Source organism: Hydra vulgaris, chromosome 13 (genome assembly GCF_038396675.1).
Source record: "Hydra vulgaris chromosome 13, alternate assembly HydraT2T_AEP".
Lineage (NCBI taxonomy): Eukaryota > Metazoa > Cnidaria > Hydrozoa > Anthoathecata > Hydridae > Hydra > Hydra vulgaris.
In genome coordinates this window covers 41651537-41672050 of record NC_088932.1, presented here as the reverse complement: position 1 = coordinate 41672050, position 20514 = coordinate 41651537, and the positions used below count along the sequence as shown (strand labels likewise).

Here is a 20514-nt window from a genome sequence, read left to right as displayed (position 1 = left end):
TATGTTATATTTTTTAATCAAATGTAACATAAAAAAAAAAAGACGTGTCATATTTAAATTTTGTTTATTACTTTCGTTTAAATTGTCGTCATGTCTATTACATGTTAAATATTTGGCGTTATATGTTCCATTTGTAGTTACGTCTGATAGTTGTCGTTATGATTATTATTTGTTGTTATGTAAGGGTGGCCAATGATTTAAAAGTATCAAATTCTAGGTCTATTTTAAGTATTTCTTTGATATTTGGCATTTTTTCAAGATTTTTGAAATTCAAAGTTACCATTTAAACTTTGGAGATATTTGCAAATGAACGTTTATAAGAAATGATAACAGCTCCTTAAATATTAAAGCCTGAACCTAAAAGAATACAACTTCTATGCTATACTATGATTGGTAATTTTATTAGCTGAATTGTTACAGAAAATATCCTCATTACAAGATTTTCAGATGATAAAAAAAAGTTATTTTCTAGGTTTTTAAAACCCCCAAATACCAACAAATCAAGGTTTTTTTAAAATTTTCCTATAAATACATCTTATAAAGGGTGGCGCTAGCCACTCTTTAAATGACGTAGTTATTGTAATGTGTAGTTATGTTATTACCTCTAGTACTTAAGTTAAGTACATGCAGATACCCACTTAGTTATAAATACTACTCTTTATGTACTTGTTGTTATGCACATATGATGCTAATATTTAAATAGTTATTAGCCAAAAATTTGATTTAAAAAAATAGAAAAATTGAATAAAAAAGTAATTTAAAAAAAATAAGAAAACTTTTCTATTGAAAGTTAAAAAACAAAGTTTCACAAATTAATTTAAGTAGAAAACCAAAAACTAGACAATAATTCAATTCCTAAGTTTTATAACACAGCTTTCACAATACACCAAGTCAACTAAACAAGTAAAATTATCTATACATTTTCGAAGACTCAAGCGCGTCCGGATACTTATCCATTAGATATACTACCAGTTTATCAATATATTCTCGCAGTTCTCGGTTTTCAAACTTCAGTTCTAAATAAATTATTTTTATTTAGTTTGATAGCAAGTTTTATCATTTTTTTTAAACATTAAAAAAAAAAATTATCAATTAACTACACTTTGTATCGAAACAAAACTACGAAGGTATCATTTTAACAATTTAAATATTTGTTAAGCAAATTTTGAGAATTAGTGAAGGTACTGTATTGAGCATCAAGCTTGAAGCTTTTATTTTAAGAATTATTCTATTATATATCAAACAGTATAAGCTCATTGTTTTAGTAAAAAACAATTTATCTTATAAACATGACGATGTTATAATATAAACAGGTTATAGCAGGTTAGCCCAAAACAAATTAAGCATGTTAGCCGTATGTGTTAGCGCAAACTGTACACATTGATATTAAATTGTTTGTATTTATGAATATTTTTTAATAATGAAACTTCATGACTTTTAGAGATAAGAGAGTTTGATATTATTTAATATGTACGAGTAAGATATGTGTGTTCAAAAATTAAGGTGACTTTTCAAATATCGCAAACAATATACATTTGATTTTTGTTTGTTTTTGTTTTGTTGCTTGTACACATGTCGCAATAATTTGTTTACAGTTTCAACAGTGTAGCTTTTTTATTTTTTTATTTTTAAAAATATTAGAAGTGTTTTGGTGTACCTGGCCATTTTCTGTTAAATAAAAAAATAGATCAAAGTATTTACATCATATTTTGTGTAAAAAATGGAAGTGCTCCAAAACACTTGTTGAGATTTTTAACTCATACAGAGAGTCTGCTAAGTTAAAAAAATTTTTTCAGATATTTTACGCATGAGACGTGTGTCAGCAAAATTCGTTTAACAAATTGCTTAATTTTAGCCAGAAAAACCATGAGCGATACTCGCAAGCTAAGAAACTGTTGAATGACAAAGAATGATGACCTAATTTGGTCAAAAAGATCATAACTGGTGATGAATCACGAGTCATGGTTATGACGTCAAAACCAAAGCCCAACATCCCAATGGAAGTACCTAGGCGAATCAAGAGTAAAAAAACATGTCAGGATTAATAAACAATCAAATTGCTGCTTACTGTTTTCTTCGATTACGATGGCGTAGTTCATCAGGACTTCTTACCACAAAGTTGTATGGTCAATAAGGAGTGTTACCTTAAATTATAAAATTTAAGGTAATACTCCTTTCTTATTTGGAAAAAGCAAGAATATTCAAAATAGAAAAAGAAAAACTGAAAGAAATGGAGGGATTATTCTTGATATCAATCAATAAGATTTTTATTAAAACTTTGCATAAAAAATAAAAATGTAAAATATCAGATAAATTTAACACAATAAAAAAAATACTATCTAAACAAATATACACACATATATATGAATACAACATATGTAAACAAACATAAATATATACAATACATAAATGGTCAACATAACAACGTATAAATAGTCACTATCTATGCTTTTCATAAAATAAAAAGTTCAATAAATCTTACTTTTATTTAATAAAACTTATTAAATTTTTATAATTTACTATTACAGAACAAAAATTCTTACGTTCAACAGTTTGTTTAAGTTTTACATCGCCTGATAATCTTTCGGCTTTAGGGGAACCAGAATTTGATGATTGACCAGAACCTAATCCTGTTCAAACAAATCTTTTAAAATTTTTTCAGACAAAAAAAAAAAAAATAAATAATGAAAAAACAAAGTAATTTTGTAGTTGTAATAAATGCACTTTATACATCGAGTATCTATGAACAAAAAACATATTATATTGACTATTTCAGTATGACCCCATCAGTGGCACTATATGCCCAGCTAAGCTATATATATATATATATATATATATATATATATATATATATATATATATATATATATATATATATATATATATATATATATATATATATATATATATATATATATATATATTTACACGTTAAAACTTATTAAAACTGTAGGTTTGTCTAAAGCCAGAAAATCTGACATCTGGATTCAGGGCAACTGGCATTTGTGATCTTGACAGGGATCAAATCCTAAGAAGCATTCCTTCAAAGAATCATGATGTTGGTGGAGGCCCTACTGCAACATTTTTAATGATGCAATAGAAACCGTGCTAGAGAAACACTGTGGATAAGATGGAAAGATTAGAAGTGACAAAAGTTTAACAACTGTCTGAAAGATTTTTCAGATGAGAACCATGATTTAGTTGAAAGTGATGAAGATGTTGAAGCAGGAAATATTGAACAGAGCAAAGACAATTTAATGATTAATTCAATGGGTTGTAGTTGCATACCCAGGGAAGAATGAAAACACTACCTTAAACTATATCAGACAGATAACAAAAATTCTCAAAATAGCTTAAACTGCAATCAATTTCACCCCATAGGCATGCTCTAATTATTTTTTCAAATATTTTAATGATCTCTGATGTGTGTGTGTGTGTATGTGTGTGTGTGTGTGTGTGTGTGTGTGTGTGTGTGTGTGTGTGTGTGTGTGTGTGTGTGTGTGTGTGTGTGTGTGTGTGTGAAAATAATCACTTTTCGGTGATATATTGAAACAAAATGATGGCTACAAATACTTTGTAGCCATCATTTTGTTTCAATATATTACCATGTTTTTAGTAAGACCCTTTTTGGTATACTGAGTACAAAAAAAAAAGATGCAAAAGTCAGATATTTATGAATATCAAAAATAATCAATTTCATCTTGTCAATTGATTGATTGGTTTGGATTTTGGGCAGGCAAAATGTATGGTTAAAGGAAATCATCTGTTACATTTATTTTATTAATTCTTCTTTTTCTGAAAAAATACATGATCTTAATACACAGTTGTAAATTATTACTTGAGCCATTACTGAACTTGTTATTATTTACCTAAGCCATTACTGAAATGAAAACTTTACTCTGCTGCCATTTGTATATATAATTGGATGGTTTACAAATGCACAGGAAAAATATATTGATATGCATAGTTGTTTTTTTTTGTTTTTTTTTTTGCGACAGATGGCATAATAGTGCAAAATATTTTTACTATCAGATAATATTAAAGCGTTGCTTAAAGCCTTTAAACATTATACAAGTCTCTAATACAATCAACAACAAAAATTTCAAAATGAGTTTCAAAAAAAACAAAACTATATCTAAAAATTTTAAATAAAGATAAAGATCATTAACTGATACTTATTTGCATAAAAACTATTATTTTTTAACAGAAAATAAAAGTATTTTTTATAGACTTTTGGAAAAAAAATTTTTTAGTTATATCAGTGACCTGTTATCATTCAATAATTTACACTACTAATAAACTTATATAGTTATTTATTTAATAATTTTTCTATTGAATGAATAAAGCTGTAAATGAATAAATGGATAGCTTGAGTGAAAACCCAACGAATATGCTCTTATAAAAAAAAATTTCACAGCACAATAAACGATGCTTGTTATGTATATGTTCTAGTAGCATTAATGTTAATTAATTTTACTTATGTTTGTAATGAGTATAAAAAGCAAATTTTTTAATGAATAAACAGATGGCTTGCGAATAAACAGATATATATATATATATATATATATATATATATATATATATATTATATATATATATATATATGTATATATATATATATATATATATATATATATATATATACATATATATATATATATATATATATATATATATATATATATATATATATATATATATATACACACATATCTTTGCATACTTAGCATAACATCAAACATCATTGATGATATCATACTGAAATAAGGAGCTGCCAGGGCTTTCATACATACATTAACTGAAGGTTTGGGCAGGTATCATCTAGACATAAAGAACTTTTATAGCGACAAGAAAAACTTTTTAGATTCAAGTCAGCGTTTTTAAATTGTGCAAAATATATTAGGACAGTACTGATCTATATATATATATATATATATATATATATATATATATATATATATATATATATATATATATATATATATATATATATATATATATATATATATATACACATATATATATAGACACACACACACACACACACACACACACACACACACACACACACACACACACACACACACACACACACACACACACACACACACACACACACACACATGGGTCAAAATAAGTGTCAGACATTGGTGCCCCCAAACCATTTTTGAGACCTGTTTAAAGGAAGCAAGCTACTATTGTTCATTTTTACTGAAAAAAAATATGCACACACATATACAAATATATACATAGACAAAGATTTTTCCTATGAATAGAGCCACATCCAGAGCACTATGATTGAGGGAACCTAAATCGGTTGTAATAAAACAAATATAACTGTGCTACATTTATAAATAAATATATAGAATTATAATAGCAACAATATAAGTCTGCTATTTGTTGACTTTGCTAAAAAAATTAAAATTGATTTGATGACAAACAGAAGTTAATGATGACTCTAAAATGATACCCCCCAAAAATGTCTGGATGCAGCCCGTATTAAGCATCCTAAAAATAATATACCATTTGCTGTTGATTCAGTGTGTCCATCATCTTCATTATTTTCTATAAACTCAAACATCATTTTTGATGCAGACATTCCACCACTTTTTGTTTGAATTGATATTGGACCAGTACCATGAGATGCAGATGTTAAGCACATAATTTTTCTTGATGTATAATACTCAAGTGTAGAAAGACAGTTACACCCAGCAACAGTTAGTCTAACAATATCATCTCTAGATAAACCTAAATATTTACCAGTAATTTGAATTAAAGTTCCTCCTTTTGATGGCCCTGAACTTGGGACAACATTTAATACTTTTGGGGGGTAACATTGCTCTTTAATAACCGGTAATTGGTTGTTTGTATCAGCCATTGAATACCTTTTATCCATATAAAGTTTAGAAATTTTAGGATCGTCTGCTATGGTAGAATTATTTTGATTTGAATCAAAAAACATTTGTGACACTAAAGCATCTTTCACCACACTTTTTTTTCTTAGTCGTGAATTAGATATATCTTCTACGGAAACTGAACCTTTTATTGAAACTGAACCAGCAGTCATTGATATTCGTCTATTTTCTTCCTCTGATCGAAATTTTCGCATTGGATCTGGGCTTTTGCCTTTTAATCGATTTATTGTTTTATTAATAATATTTTTTGAATTAGAGTTTGCATTCATAGATTCATCTGTATCATAAAAGTCTTCAACCCAGCAGTCTAAACATAATTCACCTTGAGGGTTGCTGTTTTTTTTATGAGGACCAAGTGAAACCCATTTTAAAAAGTGTTCTTCTGAAGGAATTTCTCTAATTGGAATAATAATTTGACCAATAATATCATCTTTGTCTTTGACATTAATTTTTAAAGAGAACTTGTTGTTTTCAGGCAAAGTGCTAAAAAATATAGAAATTTAAGTGTTTATACAGATATAATTTAGTAGAAAAAAAAAAAAATGTAATTCTCTATCAAACTCTTACAATTTTTAGGCCTTGCATTAAAGCATTATGCAATACACATAGAATTCAAGATTTTGCAGGCTTGGAGAGGAATGGTGTGTGATTGCACACTGTAACTGACCATGCTTATAGTTTTTTTTCTTTGCACATTAGCATTTAGGGATCCCAAAGTGCTGAGACAAGTTGTATTCGTATTAAAGAAAATGCTTTTTCTTTAAAAATGTATGGGTAAAAATTTTTTGAGTTTTTGCTACAAATAAAAATAAAATATTTGGTTTTGAGAGTTTAGTAGTGCAACTTGTTTTTAACAATTGTAAGTATAAATTTTTATATTAAAAAGTTATAACAAATAATATATTTTTTGTCCGTGTAAGAATATATTATATCAAATTTATTATTTTCAATTTGTATTATTGCATCTACTCGAAGTTTTCAAAGTGACAAAATTGCAATGATAAGTTAATATAGAAGATTATTAATGTACAATTCCCACATTGATAGAAACTTTTTTGTTTTATTTACATTTTAATTATTATTTCTGCCTACCCCTTATTTAACACTGTCTGACTTAATTTGTATCCCTATATTTAACACTGTCTGACTTATATTTATATCAGACAGTGTTAAATATAGGGATAATTAACTAAATAAACTATAATTAACAATAATATAATGTAATGTAACTATAAATAAACAACAATGTCAGTTAAAAACCATAAAACTACTTCGAATAAAACATTTAAAGCTAAATAAAATAGTTCTCTTTAAAAGATTCGAATCCATTACTTAGAATCAAAATTAGAGCATTAGAACATCCGTTGCGCTGCGCTGATTTGTTGATTGAAGGAAAAATTAATATATCTAAACATATATTATATGATCAACAAATAGCACTTGTTTTGAAAAACAAATATATAAATTTATAAACAAAGCAAATATATAAATTTATATATTTTTATAAAACGTCTTTTATAACATCTTTTTCTTTATCTTTTATAAAATATCTTTTACAAAAGATATATTGCTTTAAAAATAATCCTGACAATTGAAGAACCAAACATATTGTTTTATTATTAATTATATTACAAATAATTTTTGTAAAAAATAAAGTTTTGTAAAAAAAAAATGATTTGCTGATTGCGGCAGATAAAATAATTTGATATCTTGAAAAAAAATTTGACGTTGACGTCATACTCTGAAACTGTAATCAATTTAATGCGCATGAAATAAATCAAGTCTGCAGATTGCGGCACATCTTATGAAGACTCTGAGAACCAAGAAGAAATGGTGAGCTTCGATTAAAACAACAATTTTAGTTTTATTGATATGCATTTATAATTCGATTTTAATCAAAAAAATTTTATATATGAACACAATTTGTCTGGGCAATTAGGGATCCCTTTACTTTTAACTAAGGGCTACTTTTAATAACTTGACAATCAATTTATAAAAAAACTTTAACAAAAGAACAATTTAAATCAAACAATTTTTAATTTATCAAAGTTATGCATAATATTCTTACTTTCCAATAAAGTTAGTACTAACTAAATGATCTTTTTGTGTGTATTTTTGATAGCATTTTTCTTTAATTTAGTTTTAAAAAGAGATACTTTTGCTTGAGTTTTCCATACTTTGAAAATTATTAAATTTTCAAAATATAACAGAGAACATTTTTGCAAACTGAATATTTATAAAAAAGATAATGCATTTAGGTATATTTAAAAACTCTTTTAATAAGCTATACTTCCAAGCCTAAACGAGTCTTTGCTGATCACAACAAAACTGCTCATGAAATAATTACAAAAACTTTAATTTTTTTACTTGCTGGCTTTTTCACAAAAAATTTAGCAAATATTTTTTGTAAAAAAGCTTAATTTGAAAATGATATATGATTATAAGAATATATTTATTTTATAAAAATAAATTTAAGAAAACAAGATCTAATAGATTTATTCGTTTAGTTTTTCTTGACAAAAAAAGGACTTAACATTATTTTGAGTCTATTACTTGCATCAAATGTTGAGAAATAAAAAACATTTTATGTTTTTAAAAACTAAAAATAAAATAAGCATTCATAGCATTTGCACATAACAACATTTCTGCATTGTTTTGAGTTAATTTTAAATATAAATTTAACGTGGCAATAAATGTGATAAAAAGCATATGAAAAAATGATGTTTACATGATGTTTAAATTACACTTATGAGTTACACATTAATTTTCATAATAAAACCCTGAGTGCTATGTGCCTCATACACACTTGCAACTAATGCAGCCTACAGAGCTACAAGTAACTTAATTTTTAACAAAAATTATTTTTAAAACTTTACCTTTTTTTTCTAATAAATTCAGTTCCTTAAGACTGTGGAGGGACCACTAAAGTTGAGGAGGTACAACATTTATTTTTTTTTAATTTTATGTGCAACTCCTTTACTCCAAAACACCTTGAAAATAAAACAAAAAAAAATAAAACAACAACTTTACAAATTACTGTATGAAGAAACAGGTTTGTTCTTCCAGAGACAGAGTGGATATGAACTTAGAACCTCTTGATTGTGAGCTGAGTGTTCTGCCATACTACTACAGTCTAATACTGTTAACAATTTTAATTAGACAAACCCTTTGTTTTTATTTTGTTTTTAGAATGGACAAGATTAGGGTTGAGTCAGGTAAAGAGACCCATACTAGATTTATAACAAGTTGCATGCATCAGAATGCTTAATTTTCAAAACATTATTGATGTTTTTTATACTATGATGGTTTATATAACTATCGAAAAATATTTGTAAACTATTTGGTTGTTTTTACTAATTAACATAAAAGTCACACAAAAAAAAAATTGAAGATAAAAAAGAAAGAAAAAAAAAATTAGTGCAAAAATTATTTCCATCTGTATTTAAATATCTATTTCTATTTAAATTTATTAAACTTTCAGTTTTTTTAATGTAGTTAAGCATTAAACTATCTTTATGGTAGAGTAACACATTAAAATTACATTCAAATTTAAATATGCAAATTTAAAGTTGCTAAAAATTTTATTAACTCATTTTGGTAGTTTAAAATATAAGTTTTGCAAAATGGTAATAAATAAGTTTAAATGTTCTACATATTTTGTGACTTATAAAAATAATGTTAATATGTTAATATTAACATTATTTTTATGAGTCACAAAATATGTAGAACATTTTTTTTATCATTATTTTTAAATTAAATTTAAAATTTAACATTTTATAATAATGGGATTATTGTCTTATGATGGGATTATGTACAAATTTATATGCTATTTTTTAAACAAGTCAATTAATGCTGATGCATTAAGCAATAAGCAATGGAATAAACATGTCAACCTAAAGCAGCATAATTTATTTTGTTGATAACGTATTTTTTAACAAACCTGAAAATATTTTTTAACAAATCACTAACCATCTAATAAAAACAACTCTCTGCAACAACTCTTTAATAAATAAATTTTTTTATTATTAAATTTTTTCATTGATATTTTCAACCATGTTTTTACTTAACTGTGATAATCACGTAATAAACCCTCAAGAGAATTATTCAATTAAATAACAAACAAGCTACAAAAAAAAATATACAATAAAACTATATAGTATAAAAAAACTTACAATGTTGACTCCTCATTCCATTTAGCATTTCGATCTCGAACTTGAGAAGTACAACATTTATCTTTACCAAACCCAAATACTGCCCATGCCAATGGCTCACCTTATAATTTTAATAAAATGTCTGCATTTAAAAACATATCAACTATAAGAGTATGACAGCAAATAATAACAGAAAAATTTAACAACAAAATATAAAAATGGCATTTTATAAAAATAAAAAATTACTTAAACATAACTATATTTCATTCTCAAAAAAATAAATAGCGTGCAAATAGATAAAAAAAAAAAAAAAAACTTTGTGAAGTGTCTTTTTCAATTAGAAAATTGTTTGCTCAAAAACCCTTTTTTTATGTCAAAAACCCTCGTCTATGTCAATGTCAAAAACCCTCGTCTATGTAGTTACATAGACGAGGGTTATTTTTCATGTATATATACACTACACTGTACACTTCACTGCTCTAGATTACTTTTAAATTGAAAAATTAATTATATCTTAGCTTTTTTAATTTTCCTTAAAATAAAAGATTTTTTTTAATTATTATTATTAAACGAATAGATTATAATTAAATAGTCAAAAAACGAGCGTATAGACATTTATTGTTTACTTACTTTCTCTGCTAAATCCAACCACTAAGCAAAAAATCAATTCAAAGTTATAACTTTTTTAGCGCGAACCGGCAACCGAGCACCGATACATTGTCAATATTGACGGATTGCAATCCCTCATGACATTTCAAGGGAAGGAGTGCTTCTCTAGGCAGAACTATTTGCAAAGAACTTTTCCTCTAATTCGACTCTTGAATCTGATAAACATGCTCTTTCTTCTATTTCAATGAAACAGGTTAACGCATTGTGAGACATTCAAACCACTCCCGCTTCCGTTGTTAAGTCATACTTCATTAAACTCTTCTAGGGCTTGTGGTGCAGACAACATTCCTGTCACTCTCTTACAAAGTTGTTCTCCAGAAATCTCTTCGTTTCTCTCTAAACTATATAATAAGTGCTTAACTGAGTTTTGTTTTCCTACTTGCTGGAAAATGGCGTCTGTTGTTCCAATTTTCAAATACTCCGGAGAACATTCTTATCCAACATTTATCGTCCGATCAGTCTTCTTTCTGTTATTAGCAAGGTCTTTGATCAACAAATTTCTCACATCCTATATTGAGTAAAATAATTTTCAGACAATCAATACGGTTTTTGATCTTCTCGCTCTACGGCTGACTTGCTGACTGCTGTGACCAAAAAAATTTATCGCGCATTAGATGGAGGCTTTTTTCCATTAGCTTGGTTTATATGGTGTATCTGGGAAAGTTTTTGAGATTATCAAATTGTATCTTTCTAACCACTTTATTAAAACCATCCTCAAAAGCCAACACTCTTCTCCGTTTCCAATAACTTCTGGGGTACCTCAAGATTCTATCCTTGGTCCTGTTTTGTTTCTTAACTACATTAATGATCTTTTCGCCAATCTTACATCTAAAGTAGCTGTTTTTGCTGATGAAACAACTTTATACTCCTGTCTTGACAAAAAGTTGTAGCCGATCTTAAATCTGATCTCAGTTCTATGACAGATTAGGGCTCGCGGTGGCTTTTGGATTTTAACTCCGGCAAAACTCAGTTATTTACTGCAAACAACTATCGCAATACTGTCGACATTCCTATTTTAATGAATGGCAACCCTTATTGTTTACTACTTACCCTTTGGAGCTCTCTCCCATCCTCGTTTTTTCTAGACTTAAAAAACCTACAATTTTTCAAGTCTTCTGTTAGCCGCTTCCTTGCTCTACAACTCTATTCTTTTTTTTCCTAGTAACTCCCAACTTAATAGTGGTTGCTTACAGCCTTGTTGGGAGTAATTTGAATTAAAAAAAAGTTGTCTTATTGTGAATAGCACAACTAACTTGTCTTATTGTGAATAGCACAAAATATTTTGATTTCAAAATATTTTGTGCTATCCACAGATCGTTTTCAATTTTTTCAACTTTCAACTTAATTAGCCATTAAGTTGAAAGTTGAAAAATTGAAAACGTGTTGCTTATATTAAATCTGCAGCGCTATAGATTTTGAAATGACGCTATATATTTTGAAATTTTGACTTATATCATATCATATTTTAAAGTAACGTATTTACTTTCGCAATTTTTTAACATCACTCTTTAGCTCCCATTGGAAATCGATTGTTTCTCGAGCGAAGTCTTCATTTATGTATAAGCCGGTTCCACTTTATTGCGCTGAGAACTTTGCTTTTTGTTATGAAAATTTAAGTGTTTTTAAACAATTGTTCTTGATTTTTTAATCTTGTGTTGACCGATACATAGTATTTTAAAAACGTTTAAAATACAGATCAGTTGGTTATAATAAAAATCACCTATGATTGGTTGAAAACCAAATTATCGGTTAAATGCGAAAATCTCTTAAATTGGTTGAAAATAAAAAAGAATTGTTACAGTCTTAGTATAACACTATAGCGTAATACTAAGGCTATAACAATTCAATAAAACTGTGTAACAAATTTTACTTTAGTTTTATTCTTGGGTTAAAAGTGTGTTTTTAAAACAAATTTTAATTACTGAAAACAAATAAAAAATAGTTGCTGCTCCACATAAAACTTTGCTCTGTAACTGGGATAACGATATTTTAAAATTTACATGTTTTCGAGAAAGGTTTCGATTCATATTGAATACTGAGCATTCTTTTAAAACATTTTTAAATTCTCATTGTCCAGAATGTCCAAGAATTTTCCGAAATGTTCTAGAACTTCCAAAAAGCCTTTTAAAAAAGCCTTTAGAAAACTTTTTTTAAGAACTATTAAGAAACTTCAAAAACTTCTAAAAATGTTCTCAAACTGTCTAAAAGTGGTCATGCATGTCTAAAAGCACAGGTGACTCGAATCAATAATTCACATAGTTTTATTGGTGAATAAAATAATAACAAATCAATCATTTGAAAAGCAATTACTTAATTCAAATGACACCAGCAGATTGTTTGCATCCAGCAGATGCATTTTTTTACGTGTATAGACAATATATAGACAAGACAGAAAGACTATTCCGGGGAAGCAGTTCCAAAAATGCGTGAGACCTTTTTAACATGTCGAATTGAATTCTGAGTTTCTAATATTCAGACTAGAACAGAGTAATTTGTTGGATAAAATACTTTTTAACTTCTTCAGTCGGGAGGAGAGGCAGCGCATCTGCAACGATGTGGCTGGTAACTTCAAGCCTATTGGTATCACATGTAGTTCGAGTGAATGGTGCTTATTTGTAGAGAGTTCATCTCAAAGCCTCAAACCTGTGTTGCTTCACTTTGGAAATAACATCTGTCCATTTATATGGCTCACTCTGTACATCTCACAATGGACAACTTGTGTCAAGATGATGCTGACTGTCGAAGTATGACAAATACAGATAGGATTCATCGGAGACTTTAAAATAATGTAATTCTTCATGGGCTTTCAAGACGGTTTCACAATATTTTTTTATTTCCTTTGCCTCGGGGACAGCCGTGACATTAAGGCTTACTATCACAGGAAGGACTGGCCACAATGAACCAAGTTCTTTGCGAGCAAGAGAAATGCTAAGTGGGAGCTGCTAATATTATTTCAGGAATAGCTTATGCTACAACGTCACATCAAGCAACTTGTCTGCTTCTGCCAATGAGTTAGTACCTTTTAAGTTTAGAACCAGTATCTTTGTTGGAACACAGATAAAAAAAATACGTGTATCTTTTTGATCTGAGGTCATATCATAGTATGTGAAAAGTTTGCCAAGCTCCAAAACAGAACAAAGAGAGCGGCTTGTGAAAGTTTTGTTGCAGTTAATCATGACTTTCTATGAATTTACAAGGCTGAAAACTATGCGGAGTTAGTTCAGATTCTTATTAAAAATTAAGCCGAAATAAAATACAGAGTATATCTATATTCTCGATTTTTTTCAGAATAAGTCTTATTCTCGACGTTTATCTCAATTAAAATTCAAGAAAATGCCAGCTTTACTCAGCAAACCAATCGCTTTAATCAAAATATTTTGACTTTGAACGTCTTTATCAAGGTATACAACAGTATAATAAAAACAGGATGGGGAATACATTTTAATGCTGCTTTGTGGAAGTGATTTACATCACACTCACCATTTTAAAAATTTACTTATTTCTAAAGCGTTTTGAATGATTTACTGTCTTTGTCAATTCATTATGCAGTAGTTGTTTCAAACCAGAGCGAATGAACGAATGAATGAACATAAATGTGTTTAACACGTTCTCTCTCAATATACACGAATTTTTGTGCTGTCAAATCAATATTTTCGCTAAATGTAGCCGTTTATCATAAGTCTTTAGACGTAAGCAATTGAAATCCAGATGTTTTTTTTGTCAATCTATACGTAAGCAATTGAAATCCAGATGTTTCTTTTTGTCGATCTATAAGTAAGCAATTGAAATCCAGATGTTTCTTTTTGTCGATCTATACGTAAGCAATTGAAATCCAGATGTTTCTTTTTGTCGATCTATACGTAAGCAATTGAAATCCAGATGTTTCTTTTTGTCGATCTATACGTAAGCAATTGAAATCCAGATGATTCTTTTTGTCGATCTATACGTAAGCAATTGAAATCCAGATGTTTTTTTTTGTCGATCTATACGTAAGCAATTGAAATCCAGATGTTTCTTTTTGTCGATCTATACGTAAGCAATTGAAATCCAGATGTTTCTTTTTGTCGATCTATACGTAAGCAATTGAAATCCAGATGTTTCTTTTTGTCGATACTTAAGCTATTTCTTCTTGATCGATTTTTCAAGTTTATTGATTTTTTAAATAATATATTGATTTCATTGGCGTAGTAATAAGTACAAACCTCAAAATTATTACTGATAGATTAGGCACGTTAGAAAAATTTTTTTTTTTAAAATGGAAATTTTTGAATATTAAAAAAGATTAAAATGACATTAAGAAAAGTTTAGAAGAAGGTAAAACCTTTGGAAAAATATCTCAGATAATAAATTATTATTATTGTTATTATACCCTTAGGGGCAAAAACATGATTTTGATTGAAAGCTAATATATTTATTCAAAATAAGTTTTACAATATAAGAATGAATAAAATACGTATAGTCAGAATTACAATTTTGTTAACGTTTATATAAATGTATATAAATGTAAGTTTTTTTACAAAAGGTGTTTATGATGTCAAACTAACAGAAAAATGTAGCAAGTTCAAATTTTCTTTATTGAAATACCAATTATGGAATTTTTAAAAAAACGTTGAACTTGAAATTTTGATGGAAGAAAAATTTGAAGAAAAACAAACTTAAATACAAAAAAAAAATTTATATTTTATTCTTTTTTATTATTATTTTTTGTCAGTACCCTAAATAATTCAAACATTTAAGAGTTCATGAACAACATACTAAACTTATTAAAAATCGTATTAAAAAGCGCGTTCTGTAAAAAACGTGTAAGGCCGCTTACACATAAATTGACCGACACATAGGGTCGCAGAGCGGTTTAAATTCATGATTACTGATGAATTTTCTGTATTCTAAAACATGAGTATGGAAAGAGAAATAATATAAATACAAATTTTTTATGAATTTTGACAAATTTGAACACTATTCTCATGCAATTTGGATTACTAAGGTAGGAAAAGAAAATGAATGGATTTTCAATAAAATAAATGCTTCCATCCGATATTTTTAAAAAGAAGTTCTTGAGCAAATATTTTTTTAAATAAAATAACGGAAATAAAAAAATAAAATGCTGTATTGCTACTGAAAGCATTTTCATTCTTTTTTATATTCAAATATTTTCTAAATTAAATCTTTGCTCTCGTTAAAAACAAATTTTAACAAGCCAAAAATATTATCAAGTAAAAAAATTACACTTAAGTAAAATTTATTTCACCACCACCCATACACCGCCACCATTGTTTTTAAGAGGTTGTAAATCTATTATGGCTATAACTTTTAAACGCTGATTGATTTTTTGATGAAAACAAAAATATATTTGTAAACTTTAGTCTTATTTAAAGAAATAGTTTAATTTTTCGGAAAATCGAAATTCCCAAAATTAGTAGTGTGATTTCACAAATAAATGTGGGGAAATTCACTATTGTCTACGTTTCAAAGTATTTTTGTTCCTAGGATTTAATTAGCGCAATTTTCGGGAGAAAAAAAAAACATTACTTTGAACATAGAAAAGTTTGGAGTTTTTGAGTTATTGAACTCAAATACTAAAATATCCATGATCCGCCCCTTGATTTATAGATAAGCACATTAAAAAATATATAATGTTAAAACCACTTTATAATGTATTTAATGCCTGGTAATCCTTTTTATAAAATTAATCTACTTTTTAATAGATAATTGGATACAATTATATATAAAGTTAAGATATGTTCGGGAATTAATAAGAATTATGCTTAACTCGTAGAACAAAAAAATTTAGTAGAACGAAAGATAAATAAAATATTTTACCATCTCCCTTTTTTGATTTGAGGTTCCTTGATGAATAAACTAAAACATATCAAAAACAAAAGTATTTATTTTTCAAACATATACATGTATTTATTTATAGCTTCAACATCTTGAAGCTATAAATAAATACATGTATATATATATATATATATATATATATATATATATATATATATATATATATATATATATATATATATATACAGGCCCGTAGCATCCGGAGAGTCAGCAGGGGCGTTTGGCCGCCCCCCCGTCCCCCGAATAATTTTTGAAATAAAAAATTTTGAAGTTAGTTTTTAGAAAGAAAAAAAACGATTACAAACTATGATATAAAAGAAAAAAAAGGATAGAAAAGACCTAAGTTGTTACCACACACACACAGAGGAGGATCGGGACTAAACTAAATGACTAAAAATAAATAAATAAAAAGGTCCCCGACACTGCCCCCCCCCCCGCCTCATATAATTTTTATTCCTACGGGCCTGATATATATATATACATATATATATATATATACATATATATATATATATATATATATATATATATATATATATATATATATATATATATATATATATATATATATATATATATATATATGTATATATATATATATATATATATATATATATATATATTTAAATATATATAATATTATATTAAATAAAGCGTTTAAAAAAATTTCAACAAAAATAAATAAATTTAATAAACATCTGCTTATTTTATAAATATAAGCAAAAAACGTTTTTACATCAAAAAAAGATAATTTGAAAAGCATAAAATTTTTAACGACAAAAATGTTATTGAACTAATAGAAACCAAAATTTATACGAACCAAAAGCGTCTGTCTTTTACAACCTCATTCTTTATTTATCATATTTAATTTTATGGAAATTAAGTTCATGTATACATTATTCAACAATTTGTTAGAAAGCGTCTTACCTATAACTTTAACGGTTTTTGGTTTGCCGACATTCATCGTTAAAAGTAATTTTTGACCCCTTTTAAACCTATATCTTTATTAAGGAGCTATTTAAACATCTAATTAGCACATCTAAATTGAAGTTCATTTGTAACTTTTTCTTTAATGTTACAAAACGAAATAAATAAAAATCTTTAATAAGACTATAAACTTTTAATACGCCAGCTTTTTACTCGCTTTAAACATAATTTTGCAAAACAAAGTTATAAAATAAGAATATTAGGTGACGTCATAATTACAAACTTAATAAAATTGCATTTTTTCGTTCACCGTCGTTGTAAAATTGCGTCACTTCTAATGTTGTTCTCTTGCATAGCAAATTTCGCTTCCAGCAATTTAATATTTTAGAAACTTTCGTTTTAAACGAAGTACTATTAATATTTGTTAAGTAGATAAAAGCACGCTCCCCCTTCAGTTGCTTTTTATTATGTATTAAAATAAGCGTTACCCTAACAACCACGTCGGAATTAATGATTTATTTAATACTTTCTTTTATTTATACAACTCGAAAGAAAAGAGCTATACAACTTAAATTCTAATATTTACAACTAATCTTTTTAAAGAAGCGCATCTTTACATCAAAATAAAAAAAAAATGTAACTTGAGTGTACAAAAAATCCCGGTTAAGATTCCTATTAATTTGCAAACGCAAATAGAACATTTTAGCCCGGATCGGTTTGACTTAAAAAATCAATAAATGATATCATTTTTTAAAGTGGACAGTTTTGGAAGCATACAGTTTATATAATACTTTTTTTATCAAATACTTTTTCCATTCATACTTTCATACAATTTTTAGTGACTAGTAATTATTAAGTAGGTTTTAACCTAGAAACTCATTCTAAAAAGGAATAATAAAATTTGCAATATTCTAGCTCTTATCTGTGCTGGGATACTGCAAGTTTGATAATTTCTTTGTTGTCTTTAGTTGTTGATCCTTTGAAATTATATACAGAAACATTTCTCCATAAGTTCCTTTTTTGTTCGAGGTTAGAAGTAAAAAGTTTAGAGTCCAATCTAATATTTTTTAAAATTATTAAAAATTATATAAAAATGGTTGATGAAACTCACAGATTAACCGGTCTCACACAACTAATAACTCATCACAGCTTGTATTGGTCAACAGCTTGTATTGGTGGCACGAAATTTTGATGTTGAAATATAGATATTTATTTTTTATTAAAACAAATATATATTAGCTAAAAATTTGTTCCATTTTTTTTGGAAATGCATAGAAGCATTTACTTTGACTTCATTTAAAAATCACCTTTTGAGTAATATGAGCATTCTCAAATTACCTGAAAAAAATTTTGGGTGCCCAAATTTTTAAATGCATTATAAGTAGTGATCTCTAAAAATTTTACGCAAAAGTTTTGAATCCAGCATAATTATTATTGAAAATATTCCAATTTTACTAAAGGTGCTTATAATACCTTTCTCTACCCTATATCATTTATTAGTAATCTCTGTCTCAATTTTGCCTTAAATTCCTTAAGGTTGTTAAATTTTTAAGTTCATTCGATAGTTATACTTTATTCCATATCTTTGGTCCTCTAATTGCGATTGAAAATTCAGTTGCCGCAAAATAACATTTGGGCTGTATATAGGCGTTATTTAAGCTGTCACTTCCTAATCTTCCTGAAAACTATGACAATGTCTAGCAGGAACTGGACAAGTTGAATCTTAATAGATTAACTTTTGTTTTACAATGTGATATAAAAAAGTAGACAATCTCATTTACGCGCTCACCCTTGTACTTAGTGTAATGTGGAGCCCAAAAATCTTCACCAGAGTGGCAAACTAAGAACCTTTGGGTACATTTAAAGTATTCACAAAATTTATAAAGCCAGACCGCAACCCTGCGAGGGCAAGAGGCTACCGAAACGTTGTTTATAAACCCATTATCGAGTTGCTATATAATACTCTATAGATCTTATTCTACTCATGAAACATCGCCATTTGTGGCAGAATTCAACAAATTCTGTCTATTCAAGAAATCTGTCCGATATATATACATATATATATATATATATATATATATATATATATATATATATATATATATATATATATATATATATATATATATGTAAATATGTATATGCTATTTTTTATATATATATGATATGATTTTTATAGATATATGTATATGCTATTTTTTTAACTCAACTTCAGTCTGCTAGTTCAGTCTGTCACTCTAATATTCTTTGTTTTTCTTAAACTTACTTCCTCTTCGTCCGTCGAAGCGGGTTATAATGCTCTATAGTATGCTGAACTTGTCTTTGCGGGCCTTGGCATGTGCCCTCTATATGATAATTTGCTAAAGGAGGATAAACCATAGTATCAACAAGTTCTGTCTAAGTTTTTGTTCAGGTCAATTATGAGGAAGATCTCTACTAATGACAGAAAAGCATGTTGAACATTCTTTCTTAATGGCTGATTGTTCTTTAGGATGAACCATTCGAGCTGTGCTAATGAGTTATTATGTTTTGTTTTTCTAATGCAACAAATCAAGCATTTACATGTTGAGAAGTACTTCACCTGAATCTCTTCTTCTATGAGCTATGCGGCACTTTTTACATATTCCAGTTGGCACTTGATGATCTTAAAATCAGTTTCACAAAAACTTTTTGTGAACGTTATAGTATAAAACCAGTCATCTCTTTGTAAAATCAGCATCTCTTTGCATTTTGTGACACTGTCCTGTATATTGGTGTTATTAGGTATTTATTCTAATTTATTTTAAATGACGGATTAAAAATTTTTGGAACAATATTTTTGTTAATTTTAAATATAAAAATTAATAAAAGATTATAAATATTTAACTTAGAAATAGGCGGGGAATGTGTAAAACAACTTACATTGGATATAACTCTAATTGCGTGTTTTTGCATAATTATTAATTTTTTAAATTTATTTTAATTGGTACATTAGAATAATTAAGATGACATTGAATAAATGAGAAATATAAAAG

General features: G+C 27.3%; 1 protein-coding gene across 1 annotated transcript; it reads right to left on the bottom strand.

Moving 5' to 3' along the window:
- Positions 1-756: 756 nt before the first annotated feature.
- On the bottom strand, positions 757-17940 carry LOC100213518 (uncharacterized). Its single transcript, XM_065816563.1, has 6 exons — positions 17501-17940; positions 16556-16594; positions 10088-10187; positions 5524-6398; positions 2544-2630; positions 757-1016 (listed from the first exon to the last, which is right to left on the bottom strand). The coding sequence occupies exons 1-6, from the start codon at positions 17535-17537 to the stop codon at positions 910-912; spliced, it is 1245 nt and encodes a 414-aa protein (XP_065672635.1). The 5' UTR covers positions 17538-17940; the 3' UTR covers positions 757-909.
- Between the last annotated feature and the right edge of the window lie 2574 nt (positions 17941-20514).